The sequence below is a fragment of the Sebastes umbrosus genome, chromosome 2 (assembly GCF_015220745.1).
Source record: "Sebastes umbrosus isolate fSebUmb1 chromosome 2, fSebUmb1.pri, whole genome shotgun sequence".
In the NCBI taxonomy this organism is placed as follows: Eukaryota; Metazoa; Chordata; class Actinopteri; order Perciformes; family Sebastidae; genus Sebastes; species Sebastes umbrosus.
The window spans coordinates 41,506,143-41,521,441 of record NC_051270.1 but is presented as its reverse complement, the minus strand read 5'-3'; the positions used below and the strand labels follow the sequence as shown (position 1 = coordinate 41,521,441).

Sequence of the window (15,299 nt, the reverse complement as noted above, 5' to 3'; positions counted from 1 at the left end):
ATTCACAAAGAAAAAAAAATGGATGAAGTCATGGAGACACATTAAATAAACACTTGTTGCCACAAATTAACAAGTTGGTCCTCCATTTCTGAGCTCCATCTTACTTTATGCTTGGCGTTTAGCATTAGCTCACGCATTAGCTCATGCATTAGTTGCGGCTGTCATGACGGCGGTTGTTGTCCTTCCTTCTTCAGTCAGCTTAGTTCACAACTGGCTATCGTTCTTTCCCACGTGACTGCGTCATCGGCTGTCCTCGGGGTTCCCCGCACACAACAGGATATCCGGTCGGAAATTTTTAACGTTTAATATTTACGTTTTGAGATCGGTGCGGTCAGGATGGACTTCCGAGCCGATCGGGGATGTAAAAAAACTCTTAACATACCTCATACCACAGGAACATCTGGAGAGAGCATCTTTAGAACCATCAAAGAATCGGGGCGTTGCTGACCATTGTCGGGAGGGGGGAATCGGGCCATTTGGCTTGATTCTCATGTAGTGTGTACCCACCATTAACAATTTCCTGGTTGAAACCTGGAGGTGTCAATGTTCCTCATATTCCTTTCTAGTCCTCAGTATTGAAAAGAAGCCAAATTGATATTAATATTGACAACTAGTCACAGATAATACTAATTATTCCCTCTACAGCCTGAGCAACAACTCACTATCACAATGAGAAATATCTAAAGATGGACATAAATGATTGCTATCTGCACACACACACACACACACACACACTCACACATGCTCACACACACACACCTCAGGTTCCCATTAGTCCTACCAGTGTCTGGGAAGTGCAGCCCCTCTGAGCTATCAGCACACAGAAGCTGCTGATACTGTCTGAGCAGAGCGTCTGTGTCAGTGCCTGATAAGCACTGCACTCTGTAGTGTCAGAGGCCGGTATGAGCCTCCTTAGCATTGTCATCAGCTGTCTCCTGTCAGCCAGAGGCGTGAGAGGCCTGAACAAACAGAACAGTTCAAAAGATGTTGCTGAGGAGGACACCTGTAACAGCGCTTCACTCTATTCGTTGCAAAATCACAACGGGGAACGGCTGCAAGGCAGACAGAAAGTGGCTGCTGTGGAAAACTGCTGCACAGCAGGAATTTTCATGGGAGAGCACTTCAGCTTTACAGAACCGACATGATATATGGACCACTTTTTAGACACAAACTGAACTCCTCATTCACAATAGCAAGGAACAGCAGAGTAGAGTTAAAGGGTGCTTTCACAAGCCATCGTCCTAGGGCTGACGCGAATGCTTCGAAGCTTCAAAACTCTGATTGTTGCCATGGTAATCAACATCCAAATCAGTTTTCCAATGCTTTGTTTTTTTGCATTTCTATCTATATTTAAGTATGTAATAATACAATATAAATCCCCAAATAGCCAAAAAATAAGGAATAATCCCATAACATTATTCATTATTCATATTCAACATGAATTATTATTAGTTATTCTCAGACGGATATCTCTGTTTATTGTGTGTAGAGGTGTGTGTGTTCAGTAGTGTTGCAGCGGCACTGAAACAGGGGAGATGGAGACAGACAGAAGAACATGTCAGCCTGCTGCGTCACGAAGCTTCGAATACCTTCCAATATTTCTCACCAAAGCTTTGAAGCCCAAAAAATGGTATTGGGGACAGTCCGACATAGTGTGTTTGGTTACTCCCAATCAGAGTGAAATTGATACTTTTGGTTAATTTTCTATTTAGTTTGGTTCGGTTTCACAGTGCAGGAAATTACAGTGAACCACATAAAAAATTTATTAGTTGAGGGGCGCTTACGAAGGAGCGGATTTATCTTTTTCATCTCTAAAGCTGCCACTCTATCGTCGACTTTGAAATATTGATGTGGAAGTGTTTTCACTTTGACTCAGCACTAATCTACTGTGCGCACAAATCCCTTCTCTTCCAGTTTATCTGGAATGACTTTATAAACGGCACTATTTTTGTGGACTTTATTTGGCATATTCTGTTCTCTTTCGACCCAGATGTCAAGCCAACATAGAACTTCTGCAGAAGTCTAGTCAGTCCTTTACCTGTTTCTATCTCAACAAATGCCCGTACAGGCAGCCTGCGTTTTGGCTCACTTGGAAACAGTCTGAGACCACCTCTCACAAGCAAAGTCTGCACCAGACAAACTACACCAGAGTTTGATAGAAACAGACTAAATGTTGGCTTGTGAAAGTGCCCATCGACAGTTGTAGAAACAACAGCAACCACAATGTTTGCTGAGAGCAGCTTATCATTTCTAGGAATGAGAGAAATAATGGACACAGCAACATGTTGCAAAACATAAATGACATGGCCGTGTGTGTGTTAGGTGAGCTCAGACTCTGTGCACTTCATTACGGTGATTATATTCAGTTGTTTAAAATATGAAATAAGTTTAAAGCAAATTTCTGAAATTGAAGCAATATAAAATGAGAAAAAGTGAGTCAGTGTTTCCTTCAATCAACTTTTTGGTCATATATTCTACAGCAGATGAAACAGAAGCAGAAAATACAACGTCAACATGCATTTTAAAATGTGTGTCCTTTATCGCATCTCATCTATTTCACTATACCAAAATGTCTGCGTATTCCAAAGCCTAAAAACTATTCTGCCTTTTTGTGGAAGTGCCTTTATTATATACCATCATTATTGTCAGCAAAATACCCTGACTTACCCTGTGATTATAGAGATACAGAGCTGCATTTGTAATTATTGGGATACATGGATAAAATACAACGGTATTTTTATCAATGCAATTTTTCCTCCGTTGTCCAAAAAATCCTGTCAACACAAGCACGATTTTAAAAAAGTCTCCATCCAGATGAAAACGCAAAAATACAATTGAAACGCTATCAAGGCCAGTGAGCAGGTTGGGTCAGACACACACACACGTACGCAATGGCGCCCACTCTGACGTTATGGAAAAAAGGTTAAAACGCATAGAAAAAGCTAGTTTACAAAAATAGCCGTGTATGTGGGGACTAGGCCTCACACTTTCTGTAGGATTAACAGGATTGTATGGAGATTGGAAATAAAAGTTTTGTTTTCCCAAAAGCACTGTGGCATATTCTGGCATATTGATGGTTGGTCACATTTATTGTTTACAAGTTGGTGACATAGCTTTAAGTTGACCCAATGAGAGCTAGAAATGAGCAGGCCTGTTGGCCAGTGGCTTTGCATTATACTGCAGAAAGACTTTTTATGGAGCTTTTAAATTGATTTTGCTGTGGTTAAATAACAACAACGTTCTAGCCATACTAGCAGCATGGCTCCACCACTGTGGTTTAGAATGAAATCTCACCTCAATGATTGAATGTATTGCCTGACTTCTACTGTAGCGCCACCATGAAGTCCACATTTGTGTTTTTTAGTGAAATATCTAAACAATTATTGGATGGATTTTCTTGAATTTTGGTCTACTTCAGGATGAATTGTTTAGGTCATTCATTTGGTGATCCCTGAACTTTACGTCTTGTAACATTATCAAGTGGAAATCTTTATTTGTTGATTTTAATTTGATGACTAGTTTATGGTTTACCAAAAAAAAAAAAAACTAATGAAATCTCCATCAGCCTCAACTGTAATTTGTGCTTAATTAGCAAATGTAAGCATGTTAACATGCTCAAGTAAGATGGTGAAGACATCACATGAAACATCGGTATGTTAGAATCGGCACTGTGAGCATACTGTATTAGCATCTGGCTCAGCCTCACAGAGCTGCTACCTTGGCTGTAGACTCCTGTGGTACTTACCCCAGATCAGTGAGTGGCGGCTTGTCTCGACCTCGCCGGTAGCACAGGAAGATCTGGGGCGCCATGAGGCCTCCATTGTTCAGATCAGCCGAATGACCGGTTGGTGTTTCCTCCACGCAGGTGAAACCTGGCGGCACCTCCTCGCCCATTGAACGGATCACCACTGCCACATCGGTGATGGGCGCCTTAGGCTTGGCCGTCTTGTGGCAGGCGTCATCAAAGTGGATCTCCTGGTCCAACGGCTTGGACGGGTCTGTCAGACCGGCCACCACAAAGTAGTCGGCTACACGAGGGCCTTTGTCCTCCATCATCTCCCATCCCCGCCGGCTGCCTGCACGGTTACAGAGGGAAAGAGGAAGAGAGACAAAGAGAGGGAGAGAGTTAGAGAGGGAGGGGAGATTGATTTTCGTTGTGGTAGCAGGTACAGACGGTTCTTGCGTCCTTGCTATGGCAGTAAAATAAAATCTGACAGTCATAAATCTTACTGAGGGGAGGCCAGTAGAAGGGCAAATGAAAAGAGACAGTACAACGTGAGGAGGAGAGGGGCTTCCATTAGGTACCAGGCGGCCATTTTCACTTTAGGCAGATAGTGGACGGTCTTTGATCAGACTGACTTTAGCTGACTAGCTAAAAGTTCAGTGTCCTGCTGGCTCAAGGACACTTTGACAAAACAGGTGGCTCTGAACAGGACAGGACATTTGTTGGCTTCCTCTAATTCTAAAAAGCGAACCAGCACAGTTAAGGCCTGGCTGGCTCAACAGACCTGAGTGAGCATTTTAAAAAGGGAGCAGCGAGGTGTTTCTTCACACTTGACATTCTGCCTCAATTACAGGCTGGTCCCACATACAAACCTGCTGATTAGAAGCCTTGTGATATCATGGAGCCTATTAAGCAGGGTGATAAAAGCCAAACAGAAGTTTCCTTAATCTGTCCTAAGAAGGGCATGCCCTGACTGCACAACGCCAGCTACACAGGCTAAAAGGTACACTGACATGGGTGGGTTAACACGTTAGCACGACAGAAATACCCAGGATGTCACCTTCAAGTAGGAAATAATGACTTCTTCAATGATAAAATGACCGTCAATAAAAATCTGATCAAAAGCAGCTGTCGGTGAATGAATGTTGGTTTTCTATCAAGACATTATCACAAAACCTCATTATCACAATTCTGTTCAAATGTTGTAGGGGTGGGAATCACCAGAGGCCGTCATGATACCATCTTATCACCATATTTAAATCACAATACAATCTTATTGTGATTTTAAACATTTTGCAATATGCTGAGTATTGCAATAACATATATTGCGAAATAGTGTGATTAGGGTTGTCAAAGTTAACGCGATAATAATGCATTAACGCAAATTCATTTTAATGCCACTAATTTCTTTAACACATTAAAGCAACTTGAGATTTTTAGGCTGTAGCGGGCTCAGTTTTAAAGCTAGAGTGAAGATAGAGTATCGCAAAGGAGGCTAAAAAAACCTAAAAAAAACTATCATGTCCATTTTCAAAGGGGTTCCTTGACCTCTGACCTCCAGATCAGTGAATGTAAATGGGTTCTATGGGTACCCACGAGTCTCCCCTTTACAGACATGCCCACTTTATGATAATCACATGCATTTTGGGTCAAGTCATAGTCAAGTCAGCACACTGACACACTGACAGCTGTTGTTTTCTGTTGGGCTGCAGTTTGCCATGTTCTGATTGGATCATATTGTTTTATGCTAAATGCAGTACCTGTGAGGGTTTCTGGACAATATCTGTCATTGTTTTGTGTTGCTAATTGATTTACAGTAATAAATATATACATACATTTACATAAAGCAGCGTATTTGCCCACTCCCATGTTGATAAGAGGATTAAATATTTGACCGATCTCCCTTTAAAGAAACATTGTATGTCCACAAAAACCCTCATCAACTTCTACCGGTCCACAATAGAAAGCATCTTAAGTGGATGCATACTGGTCTGGTTTGGCAACATTACATCACATGACCATAAACTCCTGATGAGGACAGTGAAAACAGCATCAAAAATGATTGGATCACCGTTTGCCACAGTTACAGGACATTTACACCACTCGCTGCAGGAAGAAAGCTCTTTGTATCATGCAGGACACAAGTCATCCAGCATACATACTTTTCTCATATCTCTCTTCAGGGAAGCGCCTACAGAGCATCAGAGCCGGTTTTTACCCTCAGGCGGTCAGACTACTGAACAGGAGCACTAAATGAATGCAGAGCTGTGGATTGTTTTATGGATGTTTTAGGTTGTTTTATAATTTTATTCTTAGGTATTGTCTTATTCATTGTAATATTTATCAACTGTACTATTTATAGATTTTAAGGGCTGAGAGAGAGCCAGGGTAAAATGCATTTCATTGCATTTCACTGTACACTGTACTTTTAAATGCATATGACAAATAAACTTGAAACTTAAGGTTCATTTTGAACAGATAAAAAATTAATTTGTGATTAATCACGATTAACTATGGACAATCATGCGATTAATTGCGATGACATATTTTAATTGAATGACAGCCCTAACTGTGATGCAGTTTGTCAACATCTGTTTTATAACTATAACATTATTTAGTGTTCCTGTAGACAAGCTAACATTACTTGGTACCAATTGATTTCTTAGGTTTTCTAGTTTCATATGATACCAGTATCTTCCATCTAGCTTTAAGACTGAGCCGCTACAACCTCTGAAACACAGAATGGTGTTAATAGTTTCTATAATAAAAAAGAGGTTAATAGTTTCTATAATAAAAGATTGATACTTCATGTCTGTGTATCGATACAATATTGCCAAGCAAAATGTCCAGATACAATGCTATATAGATTTTTTCCCCAACCCCTAATATGTTATAGCAAAAAAATGCACCCTGAGCACACTGACATGAGCTGCACAGCTGAGTTCATCGGGTGAATCTCCAGACAACAGGAGTGCACTTTGTGTTTCAGAAACAGAGGGAGACTCAACAAACACTTTCAGCGCCCTCTGAGGATATCCAGGGAATCTTAAAGGTTCAGTGGTGCTTTGATCCAGCTCGGCATTGACCACTGACTGGTTGCTGTGTCATGATCACAGCGAGAGCCATTTTAGGAAAACAGAGGAGTCGGGCCCACTGGGGTCAGAGTCTGAGACGAAACTACTAAAGTCATTTGGAGACAAAGACACAACTGAGAACAAAAGTAATGGAGTGAGGAGAAACTATGGGATATCAATAAAGAGCAGCTGCTGGAGGCTATGCCAAAATGTTGTGTTGAATATGTGTTGCTTCCTTCTTTTAAAAAGTCACTTCTTGTCTCCTTGATTTGATTTTTATAGGAGATTTGGTTGCATTATGAGGCCATTTGAAGTATGAAATGATGCAAGACAGCAATCACATGACCAAGGGGACTATTTTCTCAATCAGGGTTCCCACTCTTTTCTAGAGATCATTTCTCAGGACTGTATCAGGAGATTTTCTTGGTATGACATACAGGGATCGCGCCGTACACTAATATGTTCCTCTCTGTGGAAGTCTGATTTAAGAAATGTGCAGTGTATGGCTATAACCTATCTATGAACTCATCTCTTACATGTTCAGAAATCATGACAGATTGACCATAGAATAATATAATAATAAAAACGACCACAGTTACCAGCCAGAAATAACTCATATTTACATAATACATGTAATACATGTAACATACATGTAACCAACACTATTCAACATTAATTCAATTCAATTTATTTGTATATAGCGTCAAATCATAACAGAAGTTATCTGGAGACGCCTAAGTGGCCGAGAGTTTCGGACACTTAATTTGTAATGTCATCCAGTCTACCAGTCATCCATAAACTACCATTTGAACGCTTATATGATCCTGAACATAACTTAGTCCTTTCAGATGGCAATGTTATCTGCTTTGGGGAGCTCTGTTACACATCCTTGTAGTTCATTCTCAGCTAAAATAGGAGAACGTTTAAATCATTTTCCAAGACCACACAAGATTTTCCAGGACATCTGACTTTTTCTCTCATTTCCATGTGTTTTCCATGACTGGAAAATTAGTCAATTGTTTTCCAGGTTTTCCAGGACGCGTGGGAATCCTATCGATCCTTTAAAATGCATTTCAATTTTGCCATAGTGATCAGCTGTGACAATTCCTGTCCCTTCTGTACATTGTTCTAGCATATTTAACAGCTTTTGTTTCTAACCATGGGGACCAAAATCTGTAGAATAATGCATATATTACATCTGCATTACAAACTGATTTACCACTACGGCAAGTTATAATACACTAGATGTCACATAATAGTGTTCAGTTTTTTTACTGTTCAAAGAAATGCTAATTTTGTCTCTCCAAGAACAGAAAGAAAAAATAAATCAGTTCCCAAGATCACTGTGACCCACAAGGATGCATATGTATCAGTGACAACTCAAAGAAAAACTGAACACAATGAAATGTAAAAATGGTTCTCCTTCAACACTACCTCATTATTTTATAGTCTACAAGACAGAATTGAGTCTTGAGTCTTGACCCTGATGTAGAAGCAGTATGTGCCTAAAGATAAATGATGTAATATTCTTCTCATCTCTTCTTGACAAAGCAGGTCTACATTTTGCATAAAAGGAACAAAGAAATACTGTAAGCCAGTTTGGTTTAACAGTGGGATTTATTTTTCTTTGGCAGCCTCTGGGTGTGTTGGTGTAAAGTCTTAGTCTGCCTCAGTGGCCAGATTCATCACTCAACCTCCTGACACTCGAGCCTTCAGGACACCAGTTTGTCTCTGTGGGTTCAAATGAAACTTTAGCCCCGCCAGTACTCTCGCTCTTCTCCTGGTCAGTCGTGCAAAAACACAAGAACACATTGGGGTCATGACAGCTGGAATCAGGAGGTGTGAGAAATGTGTATCTGCACAGCAAGAACGCAGATTGAATGTAAGAAACAGGACACAATTCAAACATGTCTTAATGTTTTCATACAAAACAGAATTTTGCACAGATGGCTGTTTGATTTCTTTAAAAACACTGCCAAGTTGGTGACACAGTCTGTGATCATTTCTCACCCTGATAGCCAATTCATTGCAAGGAGATTTCAATTGAATTCTGAATAATTCAACTGGACAAGGTCTGTGATTCCAACCACATGCAGTAAGAGGGTGTGGGAAACAGGAAAGGCTTAATAAGCAGGGTGTGTTAGTAAAGGTGAAAAAGCTGCCAACTCCAGTCTGTGTGATGCTATGCTAGCATGACCTGAGCTGCCGCCACAGCTAACATGAATCACTGGACCTCCTTTTGTTCTCCTCACCATCACAAACTAAAGGAAGTAAAGAAGAGATCAAAGTGAACTTTCTCTCTCCTGACCTCTACCAGGGAATCTTCCTCCTCACCTGCACATTGCGATATTTGGTATTTGATCAGTCGCACTGTTAAAGACATTTCACGTAAAAGTGTCCTTGTGATAGATGTTGCTGCACTGACTATCAAGAAGCACCAATAGAAGAAACAGCCAAGTTATCTTCCATATACAATCGTGCAGACTGAAACTCAGTTCCCCCATGCCATCTCATCATTGAAACCCATTTCTTTCTGTATTTTCTTCCATTTGTATTGACACATCCGGCGACCGTTCTGTGTGTTCCGCCATAGCAGCGCCGGCATTACTGCGGTGGCAAGTCGCAGTGACTTAGACACATTTGTCCGTGGTTGTTGGCAGTAACTTCCATAAATGCTTGGCGTAGATAATAAACACAGATGAGTATGTACTTACAATTCATAGAAGTAAAATTGAAGGCTTTTACAAGGACACAGCTGCCGTCACTAAAAGCAATAACGACACATTCGGCTGTGAGTCACCAGTTAACAGTTAGCAGACACTTTGTACGTGTTCTGTTTGTGATTTCGACCCAATCATGTTTACCTTGTGGTCATTAGTAGGAATGCATTGATTTATCGGTCCAACATTGGTATCGGCCGATTTCCTCGTTGACTGCAATCAGCCATTCGGCAGATAAGATGACATCACCGATGGCCGATGTTTACGTGTTGTGTTGCTTTCATTTTGTGCTGGCTAAATGTTGGGTTGTTAACTGCTGATTTAATTACATTTCATTTATGTTTCACAAAATGTTTTTGCTGCACTAGGTAATAAATTCCTCTCATTGAGTAGGTAGTTGTATATAGGTTAAAGGGATTTTGAAGAAGTTATTTTTCATGTGAAAGAAGGTTGTTATAAAGCTTCTTTCATAAATTTGTACAATTTAAATTGTGCTCATTCAAGATATGAATGAAGGGCTGATTTCTTTATAATGAAGAGGTCTTTGTTTCCCTGGCACATCGGTATCGGCCTCATTTTTATTTTAAACATCGGTATAAGCCCAGAATTTTGCAATCGGTGCATCCCTAGTCATTAGGTTGCTCTGGTTAGAGCAACTAATGTTATATTTTACAATAATGCCATTGTTAGTTGATTGAGTTAATTAATTGTGTGGAACCATCGCAGCCAGACAGTGCCATGAACCCACCAACATTAGCTATGCTAGCTAAGCTGTTATGGACACAACATTTGGTGTTGAAAACTGTTTGTTTACCTAAAGCTTGTCTAACCCAGATAAGCTGGATGTTTATTGGTTTAATGAAATGATATTTGCAGGGTCAGTGAGCCAATCTTATATCCAAATAAAGAGCGATTTGTGTTTATTTCTTCGGTTATTATCACTTCCAGCTATTGACAGATGGTGAGAAAACACTGTGGCTCTTGGATTACAAATGCATCTCAGCTCATCACGTCCTCACTGTGTGAAACCAAAGAAGACGTCACAATGAGCTCATTTTCTGTGCCAAGTAATGTCTGGTCAGCTCTGATAAGGCAGAAGACATGAGGAGAGTAAGGTGGACCTATAGCCTCTGGTCCTTCTCTTCCTCATGTGGAACCAGGACATTCAGTCCTCATCCCACATCTTAAATCTGTCTCGATACTGGCAGAGCTCCTGTGGTTATCAGCTGGGGAATAACTGGTTAAACTAAGATTGACCACATGGACCTCTAGGGGGCCGCACATCTGCACATCATCCTGAGTCCAAGACCACCGTCTATGCTCCACTTCCTGTCCAATACACAGAGCAGACTCATAAATGTTCCTGGGACACTCGCATTACAACACTTTGGAGTAACACCCAGAGGACAGGATGTGGGACACATGCTCACTTCTCTTGTAGAAACGTTTACTCTGGAATTGAGTTCAATACAAAATACTAGGCTTGTCCTTGGCCATAGAAAGTCTTAGTCGACTAACACTCATATGATTTTGTCGAATGATTTTTTTTAGTTGATTTAATCAACAGATCTGTAAAACTGAGTTTCTCCACAAAGAGTCACACAAAAGCACCACTTTAAATCTGGTGTTTACCAGACATGTGCTCAGAAGTTTCTTGGAAATAAGTCATTCAGCATGAAAAAAGCAAAACCGAGTACATGGCTGGACCGTGTCGTGTCAGTCTCTGAATTTGTGGCTAAATTGTTATACAAATATTCAGTGGTCATGTCTATAATGTTAAATCCAGCGGTACGTGTCCACAAGGTTCGTCGAGGACACTAGGGGACGTGCTGCTCAATTCAACCAAAGAACGTATATTGCCAAGAAGTGAAAGTCAATTGTTCGTTCCATTGCAACATCAGCGCCCAGCAGCAGAGCTACACTTACCCCATTTTGGACTGAAAGCAGCTACCGGACGCCAGTAAAACGTCCGCCTAAAAAGTGCTGTACAAAAGTAAAACTAAATTGTTTCTCTTCTATTGTCATATTCTACCAAAACAGCCCGTGTTAAACAATAAAACATTATAAATATAATAAGCGTTTTTAATATAATAGCGGCAGAGGCTGTTGTCAAAAAAGCACCGGAGTTTCTTCTTTTTGCTCCTATACTCTTTGACTCAACTGGCCGTTCAAGCGGTGACGTACCCTCTCGTGGAATGGTTGGTCCCTGGTTTTCTGCTCGCTGTTTCAAGAGGAAGCCATACAACATACACAAAATACAAAAAGGGAGCCCTCTCTCATTTCAAAATGAAAACAGGTCCACTGCAGCACTTGTGCAAGTGAAAACTAGATGATTGAAATAGCTATGCTTCACATCCTCTGATCTAAATCATCAATCATCATCCAGAATACAGATTTTTTTTTTTTAATAATTCAGACTTTCATTAACATCTTCCCTTCTTTTGGTGGAGGGACAGAACAGCTGTGGCATTAGGAAAACAGCAACATAAGTGAAATAGGAAGCGATATGTGGTGGAACAAACACACACATTCCTATAGCACCTTCTACGTCTACTGCCCCCTCTTAGTCGATTAGTGGATTAGTCGACTAATCGCTCGTTTTGGTCTTAGTCAAGATTTCTTTAGTTGATTAGTCTTTTTTGCGCTGAATGACTTATTTCTAAGAAGCTGATGAGCACATCTCTGGTAAACACCAGATTTAAAGTGGTGCTTCTGTGTGATTCTTTTTGGAGAAACTCAGTTTAACAGATCTGTCGATCGATTAAATAAACTATGTTTCATGGTGCAAATATCAAAGCGGACCAAATAAAAAAAAAAAATTGCTGAGGGGCTTGTACGAAGGAACAAATTTCTCATTTTCGTCTCGGGAGCTGCCACTTCTATGCAGGGAACCGCAGACTTTGATGCTGTCGGAGTTTTTTCACTTTGACTCATCACCGATCTACTGTGCACGAATCCATTCTCCTCCAGTTTATCTAGAAAGACTTTATAAACGTCGCTATTTTTGTGGACTTTTCTGTTCTCAGAAGTCAAGCAAACATCAAACCTCTGCAGATGTCCAGGTCCGTCCTTTCCCACTCATGTTAACCTGTCGTTTACCTGTGTCCATCTCAACAAATGCCCACACAGGCAGCCTGCGTTTCGATTCACTTGGAAACGGAACGAGACCACCTCTCGCAAGCGGTCTTGGTCCAGTTGTTTTGGGCTACACCAGAGTATGATTACTGCGTTCACAACCGTCCAATTGAACTGCTTTAGAGTTCAATTAAAGCAGACCAAGTGTTGGCTTGTGAAAGCGCCCTTAGTTGACTTAGAATTTCTTTGGTCGAGGACAGCCAGAGCACCTTAACATGTGCTTACAACACTCCCTGCCAAGAAAAGCCTGTATGTGAGCAGCATGCGTCCGGACGGCTGACAGGCCTGAAGAAGAGGTGAGACATTAATGAAGTTCTGTTTGAGTGTGAGTATATGTGAGTGTGTGTGTGTGTGAGCACACGGTCCTGGGGTCACATTCTTGTATTTCACACGCAAAATGAAAGGCTGAACTAACGTGATCAACATGTGTGGTTTTGTCAAGAGCAGGACAGCTACATAAAACTATTACCAATCTAAGTTCAATTTCTCTAAATTTAAAACATATTAAAAGCATATGTAGTCTTTATAAAAAAAACTATGACATCATATGCAATGTATAATGAAAGGAGAGGTTGAATTATACAGGGTGTGTCGGCCAGTACAGAGGCTATCTCGTTTCTTGCAAATGACTGCTGCTTTATTGACCCAGAGGGATTTTGCATTAGACTCAACTGACAAAAAACAGACGGTATTGGAGGGTATTGTTTCAGTAAGTACACTTAACTCTTCACTTCGTACAAAACTGTAACAAAAGAAAGATGTTGGCCTAATTTATTGCAGTCCTGTGGATGTGAAGCAGTACAGAGCTCTGCAGTGTCACCGACCACAGAGCCACATGACTGACCAAAGAATGACACTCATCACTGCCATGCTGTCAGCCTGCTAAAAATACAATGCAAACCGAAGCAGCAGCACTGTGGCACCGTTACATAAGGATTACATATATATACTGCATGTGTGGGACAAACTCCCACTGAAATCAAACCGCCTCTATTGTCTCTGCCTGCCCTTTATTTCAAGAAAAGAAGAAATCTCTGAGTTCACGACAGAAACACAGGTGACTGAATGAAAAATTAATTCTACATTTCACAGTTCCTACTTTCACTTAGCCATCAGTCAATCTTCTTTTAAAGGTGATTGCGAGGATTTATGGGTTACACAACAAAAACTGATCCACTGAGAGACTATGCTGCACCCACATGATCATGATGAAACCCAGGAAACAATCTTTTAAAAATCCATTTCATAATAATTAGGGCTGTCAAAGTTGACGCAATAACGCCACTGATTTCTTTAACGCATTAACGCAACTTGTGATTTTTAGGTTGTAGCATCATATGAAACTAGAAAACCTAAGGAATTCAGTGGTTCTTTATTTTTCTTGGTTCTCTATGTCATGCTAGCGTGTCAGGAAGGAGGTTAAATAACGCTCCAAACTTACGCTAAATTTTGGTGAAAAACTGGCATGGCCATATTCAAAGGGGTCCCTTGGCCTCTGACCTCCAGGTATGTGAATGTAAATGGGTTCTATGGGTACCCATGAGTCTCCCCTTTACAGACATGCCCACTTTATGATAATCACATGCAGTTTGGGGCAAGTCATAGTCAAGTCAGCACACTGACACACTGACAGCTGTTGTTGTCTGTTGGGCTGCAGTTTGACATGTTATGATTTGAGCATATTTTCTATGCTAAATGCAGTACCTGTGAAAATCATGAGATTAGTTGTGATTAAATATTTTAATCAATTGACAGCCCTTATATTAATACAAGATGTTCAGTCTGCACAGAAACAGTTGCATCAAAGTGCTGAGAAGGCACAACAATGTGAAACACCCATCTACTGCGCATTTATTCATAACTGGATTCCCTCCCAGGATCTATGCTATGACTCACACCGTGCCTGACACATAAAATAAAGTGGTCTAATTCCAAATATCTTAATGTTCTGGCTGCTCTACTTCTCCCCTGGCAGACTGACCTGGAAGGGAAAGCTTGACTTGGTCTTACTTGAGGAAAACACCCAGAAAGAGGATTCGTCCGCATAAAAAGCTGTGAACATTTAAGAGAGGAGTGTACTCAGGCAGCAGAAGCCCCTTGAAAAGGTCACTGGAGGCCTTCACAGAGTTCCTGAGGCACTACACGTAATATTTATGTGTTTCTGAATCATTTATTGACGTGGGTTTGTTCTGCACAAATGCCTCAAGACACGGTTTTCCCCGAGAACTTGCAGACTATTTGTCTTTGTAAAATCAGCAATTGACTAAGAGTGCCTTAAATGATGTGGTTAGCTTGCTTTAAAAGATACTTTATGACCTGACACAGCTACTGTATGCACAGGTTATCTGACACTCTGCACTCATCGGGCAGTGTGGGAGCCACAGAAACAAGAGAAACAGACTTGGTGAAAAGCACCACAGGCCCAGAAACTTTAAACCCGGCCACATGAAGGGCCTGGTGCCAGAGCCGTAGACAAAGCTTCCCAGCCCAAACTCGCTGACTTATAACCACAGCAGGAGTTCAGGGAGGAGTTCGATAAGACGTCCAGACCCAACGGCCCTTCAGTCGCTTCCACAAGGGTTTCCTTTCAGCCAACATGACACGATTTCCAGCTGTCTCCAGTTCACGAGGACCAGCGGCCAATGA

General features: G+C 41.0%; 1 protein-coding gene across 1 annotated transcript in view; it reads right to left on the bottom strand.

The window, feature by feature from the left end:
- Positions 1-15,299, bottom strand: part of LOC119501348 (C-myc promoter-binding protein-like) — a 155,326-nt gene that overhangs the window by 108,053 nt on the left and 31,974 nt on the right. Inside the window, 1 exon segment of the mRNA XM_037791674.1 lies at positions 3,746-4,076. Coding sequence (XP_037647602.1) covers positions 3,746-4,056 — 311 coding nt within the window. The 5' untranslated portion in view covers positions 4,057-4,076.